Here is a 23,443-nt window from a genome sequence, read left to right as displayed (position 1 = left end):
ATATATATATATATATATATACATATATATATATATATATATATATATATATGTATATATATATATATATATGTATATATATATATATATATATATATATACATATATATATATATATATATATATATATGTATATATATATATACGTATATATATACATATATATATACATATATACGTATATATGTATATATTATATATATTATTATTGTATATATATTATAACTCTGGTTTATTTACAACTTATTTACAAATATATATATATATAATTCACGCCTCTGGACCAACGCAAATACATGAACACTAATGTCTGTTAAATGGTGGATCACCTCCACCGGAGGCCGAATCCTAAAACGTGTGAATGACCTCGACCCATCTGACATAAAACAAGACTCACGGAGGTATTGAGAGGTTCACGAGAACATTTCACACACCGCAGAACGTTCTCTTTGGCACAAACGTCCTCATCAAGACGACCGTAAAACGGTGATTTCAGCACAAACGACAATAAACCGTAAGTGTTTCACATGGTTTAATAGTTGTTGTTGTTGTTGTTGTTGTTCTTTTAACTGTGTAAAATATAACGGTCCCTCTGCCCGACTCGGTAGAAATATAAACGAGTTGGGCTTGAATCGATAACGTCGGGCGGGTTTTCTGTGAGCGCTCGCTGTGACTCACGTTACCGGAGAACAAGAGAAACGTTGTTGACTGAACAATATCGGGTCCCGAGAGTCTCTGACACATTCTGACCCATTTGGCATCCTCACAGGCAGAAAAGCACACGTGTGTGTGTGTGTATATAAAACTGCATTTAATCATCATCTGCAGGCCTCACATATAGTTTCTTAATTTATTTCATCCTCTCTCCGCATGGCCCGTGATTCGCCTCCATGTGACAATGCATAAGGTGGACGCCAATTATGTGACTGAACACTACCCCCACTGTCCCGGCCTCGTCATTGTGGAGAGAATAAACATATACCTACGTGAGGATATCATATGTTCTAACAGATAACTAAAAGGCATAACATTTGCATGATGTGTGCCAATTTAATTTCTCACTCGTCTGAAGAAAACGGGGAAACAGCGCCACTCGCCCGCTGACTCCGTCGATGTGGTCAGAAGTGGTACTGCATGATGTTGCTGCTCTGGCTGTTGCCACGGCGACGAGATGGAGAGAATAATAAAAACAATCTGACGGTCAATAAATCCAGCAGACGGTTCCAGAGCAGACTTTATATTCTATTTGTGTTCCCATTGAATAAAGTGTCATGGTTTACTCTGATAAATGGCGGTATAACCATAAAAAGAAGGAGCAACTAAACTTAAAATATATTCTAAAGAGATTTAAACAATATAAATAATGAAATAATAAAATAATGACGTATATAATTGATGTAAAAACTGTGATAACACTTTAATTGTCTTTGCCTTGCTGCAAAAAAAAATTAATTTGTTTATATTTTAGGAATATAACAAACCTAAAAAGATGGGGATGGCTTTTAAATGGTGTCTTTTCACAAGTGGTTTAGTTTAATGTCAACAACAACAACAACAACAGCAACAGTACATGACCTGTGATGATCCATGCAGGTAATCTGACAAAACCTGAATGTCAATCACCTTTTCTCACACGAGTCTCTGTGTGTGTGTTATAGGTGCGTGTGTATATGTGTGTTTGTTCATGTGTGTGTGTGTATATGTTAGTGTACACGTTTGTGTGCATGTATGTGTGTGTCTGTATGTATGTATGTAAGTGTATGTATGTGTGTGTTAGTGTATGTTAGTTTGTGTGTGTATGTTAGTGTACGTGTGTGTATTAGTATATGTGTGTAAGTTAGTATGTGTGTGTATGTTAGTATGTGTGTGTATGTTAGTATATGTGTGTATGTTAGTATATGTGTGTATATCTGTGTGTATACGTGTGTATGTGTGTGTATGTTAGTATATGTGTCTGTATGTTAGTATGTGTGTGTAAGTGTGTGTATGTTAGTATATGTGTGTATGTTAGTATATGTGTGTATATCTGTGTGTATACGTGTGTATGTGTGTGTATGTTAGTATACGTGTGTGTATGTTGGTATAAGTGTGTATGTGTGTGTATGTTAGTATACGTGTGTATGTGTGTGTATGTTAGCATACGTGTGTATGTGTGTGTATGTTGGTATACGTGTGTATGTGTGTGTATGTTAGTATACGTGTGTATGTGTGTGTATGTTAGTATACGTGTGTATGTGTGTGTATGTTGGTATACGTGTGTATGTGTGTGTATGTTAGTATACGTGTGTATGTTAGTATACGTGTGTATGTGTGTGTATGTTAGTATATGTGTGTGTATGTGTGTGTATGTTAGTATACGTGTGTATGTTAGTATACGTGTGTATGTGTGTGTATGTTAGTATATGTGTGTGTATGTTAGTATGTGTGTGTATGTGTGTGTATGTTAGTATACATGTGTATGTGTGTGTATGTTAATATATGTGTGTGTATGTGTGTATGTTAGTATACGTGTGTATGTGTGTGTATGTTAGTATATGTGTGTGTATGTGTGTGTATGTTAGTATACGTGTGTATGTTAGTATACGTGTGTACGTGTGTGTATGTTAGTATATGTGTGTATGTGTCTGTATGTTAGTATATGTGTGTATGTGTGTGTATGTTAGTATTTGTGTGTGTATGTGTGTGTATGTTAGTATATGTGTGTATGTTAGTATACGTGTGTACGTGTGTGTATGTTAGTATATGTGTGTGTATGTGTGTGTATGTTAGTATACGTGTGTATGTTAGTATACGTGTGTACGTGTGTGTATGTTAGTATATGTGTGTATGTGTCTGTATGTTAGTATATGTGTGTATGTGTGTGTATGTTAGTATATGTGTGTGTATGTGTGTGTATGTTAGTATGTGTGTGTATGTTAGTATACGTGTGTACGTGTGTGTATGTTAGTATATGTGTGTGTATTTTAGTATACGTGTGTATGTGTGTGTATGTTAGTATATGTGTGTATGTGTGTGTATGTTAGTATATGTGTGTGTATGTTAGTATACGTGTGTGTATGTGTGTGTATGTTAGTATATGTGTGTATGTTAGTATACGTGTGTGTATGTGTGTGTATGTTAGTATATGTGTGTATGTGTGTGTATGTTAGTATATGTGTGTACGTGTGTGTATGTTAGTATATGTGTGTATGTGTGTGTATGTTAGTATATGTGTGTGTATGTGTGTGTATGTTAGTATATGTGTGTATGTTAGTATATGTGTGTGTATGTTAGTATACGTGTGTGTATGTGTGTGTATGTTAGTATATGTGTGTATGTGTGTGTATGTTAGTATACGTGTGTGTATGTGTGTGTATGTTAGTATACGTGTGTGTACGTGTGTGTATGTTAGTATACGTGTGTATATGTGTGTATGTTAGTATACGTGTGTATGTGTGTGTATGTTAGTATATGTGTGTGTATGTTAGTATACGTGTGTGTATGTGTGTGTATGTTAGTATATGTGTGTATGTGTGTGTATGTTAGTATATGTGTGTGTATGTTAGTATATGTGTGTATGTGTGTGTATGTTAGTATATGTGTGTATGTTAGTATACGTGTGTATGTGTGTGTATGTTAGTATATGTGTGTGTATGTTAGTATACGTGTGTGTATGTGTGTGTATGTTAGTATATGTGTGTATGTGTGTGTATGTTAGTATATGTGTGTATGTGTGTGTATGTTAGTATATGTGTGTGTATGTGTGTGTATGTTAGTATATGTGTGTGTATGTTAGTATGTGTGTGTATGTGTGTGTATGTTAGTATATGTGTGTATGTTAGTATACGTGTGTATGTGTGTGTATGTTAGTATATGTGTGTATGTTAGTATACGTGTGTATGTGTGTGTATGTTAGTATATGTGTGTATGTTAGTATACGTGTGTATGTGTGTGTATGTTAGTATATGTGTGTGTATGTGTGTGTATGTTAGTATACGTGTGTGTATGTGTGTGTATGTTAGTATATGTGTGTATGTGTGTGTATGTTAGTATATGTGTGTATGTGTGTGTATGTTAGTATATATGTGTGTATGTGTGTGTATGTTAGTATATGTGTGTGTATGTTAGTATACGTGTGTATGTGTGTATGTGTGTGTATGTTAGTATATGTGTGTATGTGTGTGTATGTTAGTATATGTGTGTATGTGTGTGTATGTTAGTATATGTGTGTATATGTGTGTGTATGTTAGTATATGTGTGTGTATGTGTGTGTATGTTAGTATATGTGTGTATGTGTGTGTATGTTAGTATATGTGTGTATGTTAGTATATGTGTGTGTATGTTAGTATATGTGTGTATGTGTGTGTATGTTAGTATATGTGTGTATGTGTGTGTATGTTAGTATATGTGTGTGTATGTTAGTATACGTGTGTATGTGTGTATGTTAGTATATGTGTGTGTATGTGTGTGTATGTTAGTATACGTGTGTATGTGTGTGTATGTGTGTGTATGTTAGTATATGTGTGTATGTGCGTGTATGTTAGTATATGTGTGTATGTTAGTATACGTGTGTATGTGTATGTATGTTAGTATACGTGTGTGTATGTGTATGTATGTTAGTATATGTGTGTGTGTGTGTATGTTAGTATATGTGTGTATGTGTGTGTATGTTAGTATATGTGTGTATGTTAGTATACGTGTGTATGTGTGTGTATGTTAGTATATGTGTGTATGTGCGTGTATGTTAGTATATATGTGTGTATGTTAGTATACGTGTGTATGTGTGTGTATGTTAGTATACGTGTGTGTATGTGTATGTATGTTAGTATATGTGTGTGTGTGTGTATGTTAGTATATGTGTGTGTATGTTAGTATACGTGTCTGTATGTTAGTATACGTGTGTATGTGTGTGTATGTGTGTATGTTAGTATACGTGTGTATGTGTGTGTATGTTAGTATACCTGTGTATGTGTGTGTATGTGTCTGTATGTTAGTATACGTGTGTATGTGTATGTATGTTAGTATATGTGTGTGTATGTTAGTATAAGTGTGTGTGCGTGTGTATGTTAGTATACGTGTGTGTATGTGTGTGTATGTTAATATATGTGTGTATGTGTGTGTATGTTAGTATACGTGTGTGTGCGTGTGTATGTTAGTATACGTGTGTGTATGTGTGTGTATGTTAATATATGTGTGTATGTGTGTGTATGTTAGTATACGTGTGTATGTGTGTGTATGTGTCTGTATGTTAGTATACGTGTGTATGTGTGTGTATGTTAGTATATGTGTGTGTATGTTAGTATAAGTGTGTGTGCGTGTATATGTTAGTATACGTGTGTGTATGTGTGTGTATGTTAATATATGTGTGTATGTGTGTGTATGTTAGTATAAGTGTGTGTGCGTGTGTATGTTAGTATACGTGTGTGTATGTGTGTGTATGTTAATATATGTGTGTATGTGTGTGTATGTTAGTATACGTGTGTATGTGTGTGTATGTTAGTATACGTGTGTATGTGTCTGTATGTTAGTATACGTGTGTATGTGTGTGTATGTTAGTATATGTGTGTGTATGTTAGTATATGTGTGTGTATGTTAGTATAAGTGTGTGTGTATGTGTGTGTATGTTAGTATATGTGTGTATGTGTCTGTATGTTAGTATACGTGTGTATGTGTGTGTATGTTAGTATATGTGTGTGTATGTTAGTATAAGTGTGTGTGTGTGCGTGTGTATGTTAGTATACGTGTGTGTATGTGTGTGTATGTTAGTATACGTGTGTATGTGTGTGTATGTTAGTATACGTGTGTGTATGTTAGTATACGTGTGTATATGTGTGTATGTTAGTATACGTGTGTATGTGTGTGTATGTTAGTATACGTGTGTGTATGTTAGTATAAGTGTGTGTGCGTGTGTATGTTAGTATACGTGTGTGTATGTGTGTGTATGTTAGTATACGTGTGTATGTGTGTGTATGTTAGTATACGTGTGTATGTGTCTGTATGTTAGTATACGTGTGTATGTTAGTATACGTGTGTGTATGTGTGTGTATGTTAGTATATGTGTGTGTATGTTAGTATATGTGTGTGTATGTGTGTGTATGTTAGTATATGTGTGTGTATGTTAGTATATGTGTGTGTATGTTAGTATATGTGTGTGTATGTGTGTGTATGTTAGTATATGTGTGTGTACGTGTGTGTACGTTAGTATGTGTGTGTATGTGTGTGTATGTTAGTATATGTGTGTGTATGTTAGTATATGTGTGTGTATGTGTGTGTATGTTAGTATATGTGTGTGTATGTGTGTGTATGTTAGTATATGTGTGTGTATGTGTGTGTATGTTAGTATAAGTGTGTATGTGTGTGTATGTTAGTATATGTGTGTGTATGTTTGTATATGTGTGTGTACGTGTGTGTATGTTAGTATATGTGTGTATGTGTGTGTATGTTAGTATATGTGTGTATGTGTGTGTATGTTAGTATATGTGTGTATGTGTGTGTATGTTAGTATAAGTGTGTATGTGTGTGTATGTTAGTATACGTGTTTATGTGCGCGTGTATGTTAGTATAAGTGTGTGTGCGCGTGTATGTTAGTATAAGTGTGTGTGCGCGTGTATGTTAGTATAAGTGTGTGTGCGCGTGTATGTTAGTATAAGTGTGTGTGCGCGTGTATGTTAGTATACGTGCCCGTCAGCAGCTCCTCTTGGCTGCGGAGACATCCCGACAGAAACATAAAGGGGGGGGGGGATAAGTATCGAGCCTCCACCGGCTCGATACGCTCCGTGACACCACCGTTAAAGCGGAACCGGCCCGGTGACCCACATTCTCATCTACCCGCCCGTGTCTGTCAAACCCAGCATAACGCCAGACACAACAGTTCAAACCCAAACCGTAATGAAACAAAACAACCGACAACGGCCGCCCGCCTCGTCCCGGATGCCGTGACCGTACCGGCGCGCGGTCACGTGTCGCAGTAAGTGTGTCAAACTATATTTAAAGCCGTTTGTTTTCTCCGTAACTGACGTTAGCGTAACGAGCTAGTTAGCCGTTAGCGTGTTAGCACGAACGTCTTCAGTTAACACGGTCGCCCGTCAAACCGCAACACCGGCGAGTCGCTTCGTTAAACCTGACACACGTACTTCTCCGGTCTGATCCGACGACTGCTGCCTCCGTTCTTTCCGGTACGTCTGTTTTTATTGTTCTTTCTTTTCTGTCCACGCTGTAACATTTAAATCTGCGTTTCTCTCCAAAGTCTACTTCGTGTTTATTATTGTTGTTGTTGTTTTTTTTTCCTTCTTCTTCTGCTGCAGATATTAATTAATAAATTAATCACATCCATCGATCTGCTGCTCTACCTGTCGGGCAGCGGTGACCTAGATCGAGCTGCAGTGATTAAAACGATTTAGTCATCGATTATTAAATTGAAAGGCAAAATATATTTTATCTGTTTTGAGGCATTACATTTTTTTTTTAAAAGGCACAAATATCTGATTCTTGCTCCTTTTTAATGGGAATGTTTTGGACAAATACAATGTGTGTTATGGACAAATAAAAATACGTATGAGAACAATTTTAATTATTGATTAATTGGTTTGAGTAAGTTTTTTTTAAAGAAAAAAAAAAATCATCTTAAATGTGAATATCTCCTGGTTATTTACTCCTCTGAGAAGGTAAACTGAATTTATTTGAGTTATGGACAAAATAAAAGACATCTGAGGACTTAATTTTGGCTTTTGAAACAAACAAACTTATCTATGATATTGTTTATTGTTATATTATATTGTCTAGAAAAACGCTATATAATTTCAAAGTAATATTATTATTAATTGATTAAAATGATCTACGGATTATTCAGCAAATAGTTTAATTGTTAGTTGCAGCATTATTAATTAATTCATTATTAAGACGTACTCACCTTTTTGCTGTTTTCTTTCACTTTAAAAAGAAGAGAAGAGCAAATAATTGTCCTTTTATTGAGGTCACTCTGAATTGTTAATAAAATGACAGACGATTAATGTCTTACTGTGTCATTTAATATGAAATAAAACACATTTTTGTTAGTATGGAACAATTTGATTATTGAATAATCGATTTGGTTAATCTCTTCAAAAAGTCAAAATTATCTGATTCCAGCTTCTTAAATGTGAATATTGTGTTGGTTTCTTTACTCTGAGACAATAAACTGAATATCTTTTAAGTTTGCACATAACGACTTCATCTTTGGGACCAAACAACTAATCGATTAATCAACATTTGAAAAATAATAATAACAGGAACTAGATAATTATTCATGCAGCATGATGTGGGGATCAAATTAATTCTATTCAGGAACCCTGTAACATGTATAATAAAGAAAATAGAAAAAATAAAAATACAAGGCAGGATTTTGTGTGACAAATAACATTAATTATTAAGTCTCTGTATCAGATTCATGCCATATGAAAAATTGGATGACGACTACATTTTAATGTCTTTCTAATTTAAAGCCTTACTCGAACTTTATGCTCTATAAATAAATCATGAAGGAACAACGAGACTCCACTGGTTGATTTTAAAAAGTCTATGAGAAAAATGACTTAAAATATCCCAAATCCACACACACACTCACGTGCACGCTCTCACGTGCTCCCTCGCACACCTCGAGCATCACTTTTTACTCTAAATGAGCTTTTTATTCTCTCGTTTCTCAGAGCAGATGCTTTTGTGTACGTTAAAAATAAAGGGTTGTGAATTACATTCAAGAGACGTGTGTGTGTGTGTGTCTGTGTGTGTGTGTGTGTGTGCTGTGGTCTCTTTTCCTTCAACAGGTGAAGGACTCAGACCACCGACTCCTCCGTCATGAAGGTGGAGCGGTTACCTGATTAAGCATCGACTCAAAAGACAAAAAAAAAAGGTAAGATCTGAGATCAACTGCAGTGATCTCAGATGAAAGTGTGATTTATCTTTTTTTTTATTGACACATTTAATTACAAAGAGGATAATATAAAATGTGGTGCAAAGTCTTCTGGGAGAACAAACCGTTCCAAGTCGAGTAAATGCATCAGTTCTTTAGCTTTCTGATGGCTTTGGATTTTAAATGTTCGTGAAGCGACTGCCAACCGTTCCTCGGTGGCGTCTCACTCTGCGCCCGTGAACCCGGCCGGGGAATCGCTTGTTTTTTTAATGCTCAGTGTGTGCAGACAGGATGTGTGAGTGAGTACTTTATTTGTGTGTGTGTGTGTGTTGTTGTTGTTGTTGTTGTTTCGCGTGACCTCCTTGGCAGAGAGTCTTTAGCTCGACGGCTGTTTTAAATTTGCACGACATTATCCAAGATATTTTACCAACACTTGGAGCACAATGAGGAAGAACATCTTCCTCCTCTTCCTCATCTGTGATGCTTAACCGTACCAGTGAGTTTTAAGACTTTGTCTTATTACAGGTTCCTAAAATATATATATTTTTTAATGTTCTCAGATTTTCATTTGTGGTAATTTTATATATGAGTTGTAAACATTCCTTTTGCATCTACCATACTAAGATCTTTATTCCATTTATTTTATATGATTTGTAGCAGCTCTTTTTTTTCATCCTTTTTTATTATAATTGCCCCCATATAATTGCAATACTAATACGTTTAAGTACTTTTTAATTTTTTAATTTATTTTATACACTTTATCCACTTTATTCTATTTCTACTCCGTCTGTATATATAATATTCTTCTTGTTTTTACTCTTTTATCTTATTTCTGTTATTATACGACTTGTTTTTTACTTATTATTTTATACACTTTATTCTATTTCTACTCCGTTTGTATATATAATATTCTTCTTGTTTTTACTCTTTTATCTTATTTCTGTTATTATACGACTTGTTTTTTACTTATTACTGTGAGCAATGCTGCTGTAATCCTGTAATTTCCCCACTGAGGGACTAATAAAGGATTATCTTATCTTATCTTATTTTATCTTATCTCAGCTAAAGCTCTATTCCCAGGGTCAAAGTGAAATTAAATTAGATTAATTTTCTTTAAATATATGCATTATACCCGAATAACCGTACTCACCGAATACAAAATTAATTAATTGAGTTTGTAATCTTTAACAGTCTTTTTTGGGGGGGGGGGGGATCTGTGATCTCTGAATGTTTTGCAAATCTCTCGCTCTCGGGTGTTGGGGGGTGTGACGTCGACGATGAAGAAAAGACAAGGGTTGCCATGACGCCGGAGTTTACCGAACCGTGTGATGCAGGCCCGACCGGACGGGGTTTAAAGTTCCAGAAAAAACTGCCCTTTTTTTGATGGATTTAACAACAACCTCAGATAATCAGAATTTAAAACGGTGCTCCGTCGATATACCTTTTTATAAAAAGTTTTTTAAAATATTGTTTATGTGGTCACCACCTCGTGCTACATTGTTGCTGCTTTTTTATCTGTTGTTGTACAATACGTGTAATTTGTGGTTGTGGTGCTTCAATGCTTTATACTGCACCGCATCATACCCAGTATCCAACCGTACAATATCGTATTGTACCGTACAATATCCTATCGTATTTTACAGTATCGTATCGTACAGTATCATATCGTATTGTACCTTACAGTATCGTATCGTACAGTATCGTATCGTACAGTATCATATCGTACAGTATCATATCGTACAGTATCTTATCGTATTGTACAGTATTGTATTGTATCGTACAGTATCATATCGTACATTATCATATCGTATTGTACCGTACAATATCCTTTCGTACAGTATCATATCGAACAATATCCTATCATATTGTACCCTACAGTATCGTACAGTATCATACCGTACAGTATCATATCGTATTGTACCGTACAATATTGTATCGTATCGTACAGTATCGTATCGTACAGTATCATATCGTACAGTATCATATCGTACAATATCCTATCGTATTGTGCCGTACAATATTGTATTGTACCGTACAATATTGTATTGTACCGTACAGTATCCTATCATATTGTACCCTACAGTATTGTGTTGTACCGTACAGTATCCTATTGTACAGTATCCTATTGTACAGTATCATATCATACAGTATCCTATTGTACAGTATCCTATTGTACAGTATCCTATTGTACAGTATCATATCATACAGTATCCTATTGTACAGTATCCTATTGTACAGTATCATATCATACAGTATCCTATCGTACAGTATCCTATCGTACAGTATCCTATTGTACAGTATCCTATCGTACAGTATCCTATTGTACAGTATCCTATTGTACAGTATCATATCATACAGTATCATATCATACAGTATCCTATCGTACAGTATCCTATCGTACAGTATCCTATTGTACAGTATCCTATCGTACAGTATCCTATTGTACAGTATCCTATCGTATTGTACCGTACAGTATCGTATCGAAGCTTCCAGACACCTGGAAATGTCCACTATACCCATTGCAGTCCCAATAAGACCACCATATGATAGTAGAACGATGGTGATGTTTTATTTTTAAATGCACTTTTGACTTATTTGCGAGCCGGGTAAATATTCTTAAACACCGGAGACGATCTCATTCAAATCATCTCACTCACTTGTTCGCCATTCAGCATTATAGAGACGCTTTGAGAGCATTTTTTTGGGCTGCTCCCGAATCGTTCGATTGGTATTCTAATAGGAAATTATGTCATTGTGTTATTGTTGTCTTGTGTGGCGGAGCGGAAAAGTACAAAACATGTTATCCCGGATATTGATTGTTGACTGCTGGTACATTTAAAATGTCTGAGCTCGTGAGACAGCGCCGCTGTATTCTCTCTCTCATAATAGTAACGACAACAAGAAGGATGGGAGGGATCGCTCGTGATTGGTTTTCCTCTAAATGTCGCCCGGTTGCCATGGTGTTGCCCGTTTTTTGGCCCCGTCAACGCTGCGCTGGCATCTCGGTGGGGGATCCACTTCAGAGTGACTCACATCCTCTCCTTTTGCATATCGTGTGATTAACTGAGGAAACGTTATATATCACGTTGCACCACAGACGGAGTAGGAACAGGAAGGTGTGATGAGGAGGAGGAGGAGGAGGAGGAGGAGGAGGAGGAGGAGGAGGAGGAGGAAAGTAGGTCAATGGGCCAGCGGGTCAGTGAAGCACCGATGACGTCACCGTTATGCAACCTCTCTGCTCTCGCGGTTACACAACGCTCACTCCTTTCTCCTCTCGTTCTGCTCACACTTTTTTTTTTTTATTATGTTTTCTTTATTGCGGCATCTTTTTTTTCAAGATGCCGCAGAGCAAGAAGCAACAAATGAGAGTTCAAGTTTTGTTTTTTTTGTGCAAAAGTTTGTGAAAATGGGTTTAAAAAAATCTATTTGACGGAGATATTTTGATTTATTTAGTGTTAAATCGTTATTTTAAGTGGAAAAACTAACTAATAAACTCCCGTCTGTATGACCAAGCATCCCCTGCTTTATGGTCTGTCTGACTGTAAATGACCATAATTTACTAAATGAACATCACGCTGTATTGAAGAAGACTTGAAACTAGAGATTGAGACCATAAACTCATGTTTACAATGTTTACTTAGGGAATAAATCAAGAGAAGTAGAGTCATTTATATAGACTTCTATACAACCAGAGGAGTCGCCCCTGGTGGTCAGGAGAGAGAATGCAGCTTTAACACGTGAAGCATAGACTTCTATACAACCAGAGGAGTCGCCCCCTGGTGGTCAGTAGAGAGAATGCAGCTTTAACACATGAGGCATAGACTTCTATACAACCGGAGGAGTCGCCCCCTGGTGGTCAGGAGAGAGAATGCAGCTTTAACACATGAGGCATAGACTTCTATACAACCAGAGGAGTCGCCCCCTGGTGGTCAGGAGAGAGAATGCAGCTTTAACACATGAAGCATAGACTTCTATACAACCAGAGGAGTCGGCCCCTGGTGGTCAGGAGAGAGAATGCAGCTTTAACACATGAGGCATAGACTTCTATACAACCGGAGGAGTCGCCCCCTGGTGGTCAGGAGAGAGAATGCAGCTTTAACACATGAGGCATAGACTTCTATACAACCAGAGGAGTCGCCCCCTGGTGGTCAGGAGAGAGAATGCAGCTTTAACACATGAAGCATAGACTTCTATACAACCAGAGGAGTCGGCCCCTGGTGGTCAGGAGAGAGAATGCAGCTTTAACACATGAAGCATAGACTTCTATACAACCAGAGGAGTCGCCCCCTGGTGGTCAGGAGAGAGAATGCAGCTTTAACACATGAAGCATAGACTTCTATACAACCAGAGGAGTCGGCCCCTGGTGGTCAGGAGAGAGAATGCAGCTTTAACACATGAAGCATAGACTTCTATACAACCAGAGGAGTCGCCCCCTGGTGGTCAGGAGAGAGAATGCAGCTTTAACACATGAAGCATAGACTTCTATACAACCAGAGGAGTCGGCCCCTGGTGGTCAGGAGAGAGAATGCAGCTTTAACACATGAAGCATAGACTTCTATACAACCAGAGGAGTCGGCCCCTGGTGGTCAGGAGAGAGAATGCAGCTTTAACACATGAAGCATAGACTTCTATACAACCAGAGGAGTCGGCCCCTGGTGGTCAGGAGAGAGAATGCAGCTTTAACACATGAAGCATAGACTTCTATACAACCAGAGGAGTCGGCCCCTGGTGGTCAGGAGAGAGAATGCAGCTTTAACACATGAAGCATAGACTTCTATACAACCAGAGGAGTCGGCCCCTGGTGGTCAGGAGAGAGAATGCAGCAAAAGGGGGCCAGCTGGCCTTCTGGACTCGTAGGAGAACACTTTTCATGTTTTATGTGTCGACCTCACTTTCTTCGCCGAGGAGCAGGTTTTTGTATTCAGCAATAACATCATTTGTGTTTTTCGCCTCTCGCAGACTCCGATGTCGCTGCCATGCTTCAGACCCGAAGCAATCTGAAAAACGGCGCTCTTCGAAGACCTGTCGTCGACCTCTCCGCCCTCTGGTTGAGGAACCCGAGGCCCCGCCTCCATCCAGCAGCAGCTTCCTCATCCTCTCACAGGACTGGCTGCAGTCAGTAAGGTACGAGTTTTGTTTTTTTACCCCATCTGACTTTTTTATCTGAAGCCGTTGGCAAGATGTAATTTCCTGTGGGTTTCAAAGGTTCATCCACACATGTCTACCTCACGGTTAAAAGACCCCCCTCCGACGCCGAGACCCTGAACCGGAAACAAAATGACCTCGAGCATTGACCGGTGAGTCAAACACTTTGAGTCTTATTCATTTCTTTCTTTCAACCATTTTACAGCTCTTTTACAGTACAGTACCTCAAACTAGACAATACAAAAATAAAATAAATATTTTATTTTTTACTTTTTATGGATTATTTCAAAAATAATCAGACTAGAAAACATACAATTAATTTCCAATATTTCTTATTGTCTATTAAATGTCAATTATTTTTCTTTTTGGTCAACAATCAAAAGGAAAACAAAGCTTTTGTTCTGGTTGATGGTTCAAAACTAATGTTTTTCACAATCGCCATAGATCAAAGCCTCGTTCCCACTGGACAGACAAACCAGTAACATCTTTTTTTTTTTACAGTCGGCCTTCATTCTCTGGACAAAATGAGGCAGCAGCTCCGACCTTCACCCCCCTTTTCCGTTGTGATGCTATGAGAATATATATTAAATGAAATAAACAGGGCAGTAATCATAACGTATTCACATACAGTTAATATGCTCTCCTCAAAGCCACCAGACTCCGTTGACAGAAACGGTCTCTTTTTCTTTTTTTTCAACGTCGCCGATTGTTGTCGCTGAACTAAATAAATTAAATGTCGAGCGTGAAGCGCCAGAAGAAAAACACAACGGCTTCGTTTTTACCGGCGATGGAAAAGGAGCCTGTCGCCGACTTTTAAGCAGGTTTTTCCTGTTTTTTAATAAAATTAAAACAAACCTTTCGTGTAAAACGTGCACAATTATCTCGAGTTTTGTATTTTCGGCTTTATTCTTTTCCTGCTTTTACTTCACAGTTAAACTGTAGGATCAGCAGAGAGACTCTCCTCACAGTTTCATAGCAATAAAATATTACATTAGAGGATCTTCTTCACCTGTCGGTGTTCGTTCTGCAGGGATGACAGCAGTATCTTTGATGGGTTAATGGAAGGAGATGAAAAGGACAAAGCAAAACGGTACGACCCCCCCCCCCCCCCCCGCATTTGTGTCCGTGACATTACAATTTAGGTTTTTCTAAGACTTCATTTGATAATAAATCTTCCCGTGCAAAGATATAGCTCCCTTACCTACGTGTAGGGGAACGTCAGCCGGTTTTTAATAGCTGTGGTTTATTAGCATTGCTAGCGTAGCCACACTACCGTCTGTCCCCCCGGTCCCCCCCCCCCACAGAGAGTCCCGCAACAAGTCCGAGAAGAAGCGCAGGGACCAGTTCAACGTCCTCATCAAGGAGCTGGGCGCCATGCTGCCGGGCAACACGCGCAAGATGGACAAGTCCACGGTTCTGCAGAAGAGCATCGACTTTCTGCACAAGCACAAGGGTGAGGGAGCGCCCATCGAGGCCACGCGGGTCCGGTGAGTGTCTCTCTCTCGTTGCGTTGACGTCTTGTTGGTCTCCTCCATCAGAAATCGCTGCTCAGTCGGAGTCCACCGAGATCAGACCGGACTGGAAGCCTCCTTTTCTGAGCAACGAAGAGTTCACTCGGCTGATGTTGGAGGTGAGCTCGGAAGCGTCTCTTGTTCCTGCAGGTGAAGGTCGAGCCGCCTTGCAGGGTGACGACGTTTCCACGCGTGCAGCCGAGTGCACGGACTCCACCGGATGCCGGCTTTCCAGGACCCTGGCTAAAAATCTTAATTTCGCCTTTAAAAGATAAAATGCTCACAGTTTGCCCCCCCCCCCCCCCCCCCCCTGCTCGCTGTATATTAATATTCATCAAAGAAGACACATTAATTTAATCAAATTAAACGCTCGTCTTTACTCGTCCTTTTCTCTTTTGTTCTGAGGGAATTGAATTGTTCACGTCAGGCGTTGGATGGATTTATTTTGACTGATGGGACAGTAACCGACGCCTCTGGTTTCACATAGGGCTGCAACAACGAATCGATAAAATCGATTTATTAAAATAGTTGGCAACGAATTGCATTATCGATTCGTTGTGTCGCGCGATTATTACGCCGCCCAATGAGACGCGGAGATGTTTGAGTATAAAAAAAATAAAATTTAAAAAAAGCCGGTAGAGCAAAGACCATCGGAGAGAGCCGTAACCCGGTGGTGAACGGCTGTTTTTACGGAGACAAGCCACGCCCCCTCCCCCTTCCTGCCCGCCTGCATGCTGCTGCTGCTCCGGCGGCGCCGGAAGCGGAAATTATCGAGACGGCGTCGGTGAAATTCCCAAACACCAGGGCGTTAGATGTTCCGACGTTTATGGGATGTCCACGACAAGTATAAAGCAGAACTAGTGGTTATTTATTCCGTTGATGATGAACGGCGGAAATAACGGCCGAGACAAGCCACGGAGACAAGCCACGCCCCCTTTTCCTGCGGTTTATAGACAAGTGCGTCTTATTTATGTACAATTTCTTTTTTCTTTTGCAGACAAATAATCGATTATTTTTTAGTGTCTGGTTAAAGTAAATGGTTCATTTTAAATGACATAATCGAATAAAATGTTTTTGATTTAATAAAAAAAAAAAATGATGAATGAATTAAAAAGAGTTGCATTTTTTTCTTCCCTGTCAGGCGTTAGATGGATTCTTTCTTGCAGTCATGACTGACGGGAACATAATCTACGCCTCTGAGAGCGTGACGTCCCTCCTGGATCACTTACCCGTGAGTATAATGTGAATTCATGAACATTTGGAGTCTTTTTTTTTTTTAATGAATAATATAACAAAAGCACACATGCCCACAGCGCCACCTGTTGGATACGGTGCATGTCGTGCACATGCTCAAAGATGCTCTTGTGTGTTTCAGTCTGACCTCGTGGACCAGAACCTGCTGAACTTCCTGCCCGTGGGGGAGCACTCGGACCTGTGCAAGGCCCTGTCCTCTCATGTCACGGAGGGGGAGACGCCCACGCCCGAATATCTGAAAAGTCAGCGCCGTGTTTGTCATCGGCATCGTCTCCCATTTGTTTTTAATTACGCTCATCGCATCGTTTTACTTAAATTCAACGGGGTTTTTTTTTCTCCATTTAAAGCAAAAAACCAGCTGGAGTTCTGTTGCCACGTGCTGCGAGGGACCGTGGACCCCACGGAGCCCCCGGTCTACGAGTACGTCCGGTTCATTGGGAACTTCAAGGCCCTGAATAACGGTGAGTTCCCCCTCGCTCCTCGGGCCTCAGCCTCGGGCCTCCGGGCCGCTAAGCCTCCGCTCTTCTGCCGTGTCGTTTTGTCACCAGTGGCCAAAAGTACCCGAAACGGTTTCGACGGAGCGATCCGGCGCTCGCTTCACTCGGCCTTCGAAGGCGGCGTCTGTCTGGTGGCGACGGTGAGGCTCGCCAAGCCGCAGTTCATCAAGGTGCTCTTCCATCAGTCATAGAAAATAAATATTTACTTGGAGTTATTTGTTAAATAAAGCATTTTGTGCCCACATAATAACAATTGAGGCTCTACGTGCTTTATTTATTGAGCTATTAACATGTTTACTACCTTTTAAAAAAAATTTTTTTTACAGAATCTGGTTAAAGCAATCAGTTTATTCAGGGCGAGATTTTAAATGAGTAGAAGAATGTAGAATACAATGTTTTTTTTAATGAATTATAAACATTCTAAGCGTCGCTTTCGGGCTGCTTTTGCTCACGGGAGCCTTCGTCACACATGATGTGTTCAAACACCGTCAGAAATATGACAATCTGACGATAATTATGTTTTTATTTAAATTTTTTTTACAGCTTGTGGCTGATAAACTGTAGTTTAGGGCGATCATTTAAAGAAAACATGCTTTTCAAACCGCGCCGGAGGGTTTTTGGGGGTTCAGAGGATTGAAAACCAAAACTTCATTAGAACTCGTGAGGCTTAAGAAATGCTGAACACCGCCCCTTTAAGAGGACCCCGTCACACTCACTTTACTTCCTGCATGTTCAGTGGATCGTGGGCTCGGACAATTGAGTATTTGGTAAATGTGTTTTATTTGACTTTCACAGGAGATGTGCACTGTAGAGGAGCCCAATGAGGAATTCACCTCCAGACATAGTTTAGAGTGGAAATTTCTCTTCTTGGACCACAGGTACAGTTTTTATTTGTGATTTCTTCTTCTTCCAATGTGTGATTTTTTTTTTTTTCTTTTTTCCAAATTTTATTTTATTGTCCGTCGCAGAAATATGCAAATGTCTGCAAAAAAAAAACAACCTTGATTGTAATCTATTGGAGAAAAATAAATAAATTTAGTATTAGTCCTTTAGCGATGGATGAATTATTAAGGGTGTTGTCACAGCTGTAGGGCAGATGTGTGACATCTGAAGCTTATATTGTGTTTGTGAAATGTCAAATAAATCATCTCCCAACGTAATAACTATTTAGTTATTTATTTAAACCTTTTATGTAACTATCTCCACACTATTATGATTCAAAATACCTCTTTTTTTTGTATCTGTTCTCATCCAGCATTCGTAGCGACAACTACAACAAAATAATGCGTGCGATTTTGATTCAGATATTCCCTCGAAATTCATGAACGAAGGAAAATATAAAGACCACGCAAGCCCACACGGGGCTGGCAGGAGAGGACGAGGATGCAACCCACAAACGTGAAATATGTATAAAGAATGTGCAGAAGACTCATCTCGACAACCGTTTTTTGCTTTATGCCCAGAGCTCCGCCCATCATCGGGTACCTCCCGTTTGAGGTTCTGGGTACTTCCGGGTACGACTACTACCACGTAGACGACCTGGAGACGCTGGCCAGATGCCACGAGCACCGTGAGTACCTCTCCAAGCCGAGTTCACCCTCAGACGTCGGCTTTTCTTCCCGGAGCTTTGAGGAATCGGTCTCCTCGTGTGTGTGTGTGTGTGTGTGTGTGTTTCGCAGTGATGCAATATGGCAAAGGGAAGTCCTGCTACTACAGGTTCCTCACCAAAGGGCAGCAGTGGATCTGGCTCCAGACCCACCACTACATCACCTACCACCAGTGGAACTCCAGGCCCGAGTTTATCGTCTGCACGCATACTGTTGTGAGGTACGTGGGAGGATTAGAAAGAAGTCTGGAGACCATAAACTCATGTTTATAATGTTTACTGAGGGAATACATCAAGAGAGAAGTAGAGTCATTTATGTAGACTTCTATACGACCAGAGGAGTCGCCCCCTGGTGGTCAGTAGAGAGAATTCATCTTTAACACATGAAGCAGTAAAGTGTAGTTTATTCCCACGTCTTTGCTCCACAGTTATGCTGAAGTGAGAGCAGAGCGGCGCCGAGTGCTCGGCATTGAAGAATCCCAACCCGAGATCACAGCAGGCGAGGTGAGACTTCTGCTAATTATGGGATGATGGATCAGTATTTTAATCCAAAGACCCCCCGGCTGACTTTCTCCCCCCTCGCAGCAGTCCCAGGATTCAGGCTCCGAGTCGCAGCTCAACACGTCGAGCCTGAAGGAGGCGCTGGAGCGCTTCGACCACAGCCGGACACCCTCGGCCTCGTCTCGCAGCTCACATAAATCCTCTCACACCGCTGTGTCGGACCCGGCCTGTAAGCAACCATCTCTACACGACTGGCAAGGTTTATATATATATATATATATATATATATATATATATATATATATATATATATATATATAAACCTAATAAATATATATAAATATAACCTAATATATATATATATATATATATATATATATATATATATATATATATATATATATATATATATAAAAAACCTAATATATATAAATATAACCTAATATATATAAATATATTTATATATATATATATACACACATATATATTTTAATATATTTAAAAATATATATATATATACGTGTGTGTATATATATTTTATATATATTTATATTTCATATATATATATACTTTTTATGTGTATGTGTGTGTGTGTGTGTGTATATATATATATATATATATATATATATATATATATATATGGTGGTCTTGAGCAGAAGTTGCATTAACAGAACTCTATTCATTTAGTTTTTATTGTCTTTTTGTTTCTTTGCTCTCTGCTGTCCAATGAAGGCTCCAATAACACCAGATTATGGAAAGAAGCTTCGAGTGTTAAAAAAGAAAAGAAAAAAGACAAACATGAATGAACACTAATAAAGTGAATTGCATTAGAATTGCCAGCTCTGCCTCGTTAACTGTTCCTTTCTCCTCTAATGGACCAAATGAAACATGCTGCCGTTCCCCTCTCAGCGGCGCAGATGAAGCTCCAGCTGGACGGCCCACCGGGTCGCCGGTCCGTCTCTGGCGTGGAGACGACGTCCCAACGAAGGTCCTCCATCGGCAGTCAGGTGGGTGGAGACGAGCGTGACGCGGTGAAGGGCTTTAGTTGGGCAGGAAGTGTTGGAATTAATTGGTAAATAGTTCATTGAAATAATTAGAAAGTGATTTATTTTCCTGAACTGCTCTGTGTTCATGTTGCTCTGTGTTAAATTCTATCAGCAGTCGATGAGCTCCCAAACTACCGGACAGAACATGGCACCATCCATGGTTTCACAACAACAACAACAACAACAACAACAACAAGTTCAGATCAGCAGCCAAGTAAGATATTGATAGATCCACTGATGATTGGGTTCATTATCATTATTATGAATTATTTAACTGATTTTACTTTTATTTTATATATATATATACATATATTTATCAGGATTAATAATATTAAATGTTATTATTATTTTTGTATTATTTAATTGTACTTTATTTTAAATTATATATAATATAATATTATATTGTTTATTATATAAATATCATACGTATTACTATTATTCTGATTTTTATTTTAATATTATAACAGATATATTCTTGAAATAATTAATTAATAAGATGTTCATAATTCGAGGGAGAGAGAATATTTATTGAAAAATACGAACAATTAATTTACCCCCCGAAAATAAAAATAACTTATTCCGTTCATTTTATGGTTCAATACTTTTGTTTTGCACTTTATTATCATCATGCATCATATACAGGAAACAACATTAACACCATGATTAAATAAAAGTATATTTCTTGTGATCTGAGCACACCGTCTCGATCTAAATGTTGATCGCAAGAATCCGAAATCCACGTTTTGGTTCCCCCGGTTCTCCTCGGTTCCCTCACAGTCGATGGTGCAGTTCTCCAGCCAGCTGGAGGTCATGCACAACCTGAAGGAGCAGCTGGAGCAGCGGACCCGGCTGATCGAGGCCAACATCCATCGGCAGCAGGACGAGCTGCGGCTGATCCAGGACGAGCTGCACAGAGTTCAGGGGCAAGGCCTGCAGGTGTGTGTGTGTGTGTGTGTGTGTGTGTGTGTGTGTGTGACAATGGTTGAACTCGAGGCTTCAAAAGGCTAAACTGCGACCTGACCCGAGTCGGCCTGCTGGTTAAATCACTTCACGGGAATCGGTGCCGTGTGTTTCAGACGTTCTCGCCGAACGGAGCCGGGCGTCTGAGCCCGGGCCCCCTTCAGACGGCCCAGGGGAACCCGGTGCAGCGGGGGGGGACCCTCGGCATGCAGGGCCAGCCGGTCTCTGCGGGGCCTCTGCAGAGCCGCGTACGGCAGCAAACCCTCCTACGGGACCAGAGCACAGCGCTGCCGGCGTCCCTCTACAACACCGTGATGATCCCCCGGCAGAGCCCGGCTAACGTGGTCCAGATCGCCACCGGCTTGGCCCAGAACACCGGACCCGTGGCCACGTTCGCTCAGGACCGCTCGGCTCAGTTGAGGTTCGCATCCTCGTCGAGAGCTTTATTCTGGCTGGAAAAGGGAGCTGCACCTTGTGACCTTTACCTGACCTTTGACCCCCCCCCCCTCGCCCTTTAGGTTTCCTGCCAGTCCTCAGCTGCTCACCAAGCTGGTGACGGGACCGATGGCGTGCGGCGCGGTCATGGTCCCCACCACCATGTTCATGGGCCAAGTGGTGACGGCCTTCGCTCCCCAGCAGGGGCGGACTCAGACCATCAGCATTACCCAGCAGCCACCACAGCAGCAGCAGGAGCTCCAGCAGCAGCTCACAGCTGTGCAGGCGGGGCCGGCGCAGCAGTTCCTCCAGGTAACACTAACACAGGGGGAGGGGGGGGGGGGGGGGGGTGTATAGAGGACCAGGACCAGGACTAACCTGAGACCGGTTCAGGTCCTCATCCCGCTAAACACATTTTTTCCCACTCAAGGCTCCTCGGCTTCTTCATGGAAACCAGTCCACCCAGTTGATCCTGCAGGCGGCGTTCCCTCTGCAGCAGCAGGGCACCTTCGCTGCCACGGCCCAACAGCAGCAGTTTCAACAACAGTTACAACAACAACAACAACAACAGCAGCTGGCCCCCCGCAGGGACAGTCTGTCTGACCGCTCTGCGCCGCAGTAGCCGGCTTAAGCCAATCGGAAGCAGAGCGAGAGCCAAGCCCTCAGCGTGGGGCGTCTTGGTGACGCGGGGGAGGAGCCAAAGTGCAGCTCTGAGATGTGATTGGATGGCCAGGCTGTGAGCCCCTCCCCCCCCCCAGAAGAATCTTTAGCCGTTTGCACTTAACTCCTGCTGTGTGTGTGTGTGTGTGTGTCAGAGGCTCGTTTGTTTTCATGTAAAAAAAATAATAATTATGGGTCAGAAAATAATTTTTTTAAACTTTTATTGTACAGAACCTCACGTGTAATATATTATGTAAATATACCAAAAAAGAAATAACTAATATTTTATATGATGCATGAAATTAAATGCGTATCGTCTATTTGCAACTTTGAATATTTAACTTGATTTCTTTCTAAAAGAAAAGATCTTAAAATGCTACTGAGTATTTAAATGATATTTAGTGTGTGCACAGCAGACGGTGCTGCTCGTTGTGTCACAGGTTGTTTAAATACATCTAAATTATTATTATAATTAATTGTATAAATGAGACTTTGCACTAAATAAGATAACTAAATTATTTTTCTATTACCTTCATAGATGCAACACACACACACACACACACACACACACACACACACACACACACACACACACACACACACACACACACACACACACACACACACACACACACACACACACACACACACACACACACACACACACACACACACACACACACAGCTGGTTTTTAAACCAGCGAGTTGATGGTTATGCGAAGCCTTTTTTAACTTATAACGTTATAAATGTCCAGTCCACTGCCGCCACCTGCTGGTCAGTTTGAGGTCCAACACATTATATTCTCACGTCCCCACAATCTCTTTAAAATCATGAACTAAAATCACTTTTCACAGCGTTGCATTTTATTTCTTGAGCCAAACCGTTCGATTTGAAAATAAAACTGATAAAAAAACATTCTGTAACCGTTTATTCACTCGTCGTCCCGTCAGCTCAACACACA

The 23,443-nt window shown here is 39.9% G+C and overlaps 2 protein-coding genes across 17 annotated transcripts in view; one reads left to right on the top strand and one right to left on the bottom strand.

The window, feature by feature from the left end:
* The first annotated feature begins 6,661 nt into the window (after positions 1 to 6,661).
* On the top strand, positions 6,662 to 22,815 carry clocka (clock circadian regulator a). 15 transcript variants are annotated; one of them, XM_034530137.1, is made up of 22 exons: positions 6,662 to 7,154; positions 8,781 to 8,866; positions 13,826 to 13,990; positions 14,072 to 14,163; positions 15,042 to 15,101; positions 15,316 to 15,464; positions 15,550 to 15,641; positions 16,664 to 16,753; positions 16,898 to 17,018; positions 17,124 to 17,237; positions 17,325 to 17,443; positions 18,069 to 18,151; positions 18,737 to 18,843; positions 18,953 to 19,100; positions 19,308 to 19,383; positions 19,465 to 19,609; positions 20,290 to 20,387; positions 20,539 to 20,640; positions 21,204 to 21,362; positions 21,503 to 21,807; positions 21,905 to 22,133; positions 22,252 to 22,815. In XM_034530137.1, exons 4-22 carry the CDS (start codon positions 14,144 to 14,146, stop codon positions 22,441 to 22,443), a joined length of 2,409 nt encoding a protein of 802 aa, XP_034386028.1. In that variant the 5' UTR covers positions 6,662 to 7,154; positions 8,781 to 8,866; positions 13,826 to 13,990; positions 14,072 to 14,143; the 3' UTR covers positions 22,444 to 22,815. The 15 variants fall into 15 exon arrangements, with proteins under 15 accessions (XP_034386028.1, XP_034386017.1, XP_034386031.1 ...); XM_034530140.1 differs by having other exon boundaries at positions 6,961 to 7,154; positions 19,468 to 19,609; positions 20,542 to 20,640; XM_034530138.1 differs by having other exon boundaries at positions 6,961 to 7,154; positions 19,468 to 19,609.
* Positions 22,816 to 23,393: 578 nt separating this feature from the next.
* The window catches only part of tmem165 (transmembrane protein 165), a 5,206-nt gene continuing 5,156 nt past the window's right edge, over positions 23,394 to 23,443 (bottom strand). For both annotated transcript variants that reach the window (XM_034530143.1, XM_034530142.1), the window contains one exon: positions 23,394 to 23,443. This exon is cut by the window's right edge and continues 1,414 nt beyond it. The gene's annotated coding sequence lies outside the window, so the exon portion shown is untranslated.

This window comes from Cyclopterus lumpus, chromosome 4 (genome assembly GCF_009769545.1).
Source record: "Cyclopterus lumpus isolate fCycLum1 chromosome 4, fCycLum1.pri, whole genome shotgun sequence".
Taxonomy (NCBI): Eukaryota; Metazoa; Chordata; class Actinopteri; order Perciformes; family Cyclopteridae; genus Cyclopterus; species Cyclopterus lumpus.
The sequence above is the reverse complement of the archived record's forward strand: the minus strand, read 5'-3'. Positions and strand labels throughout refer to the sequence as shown.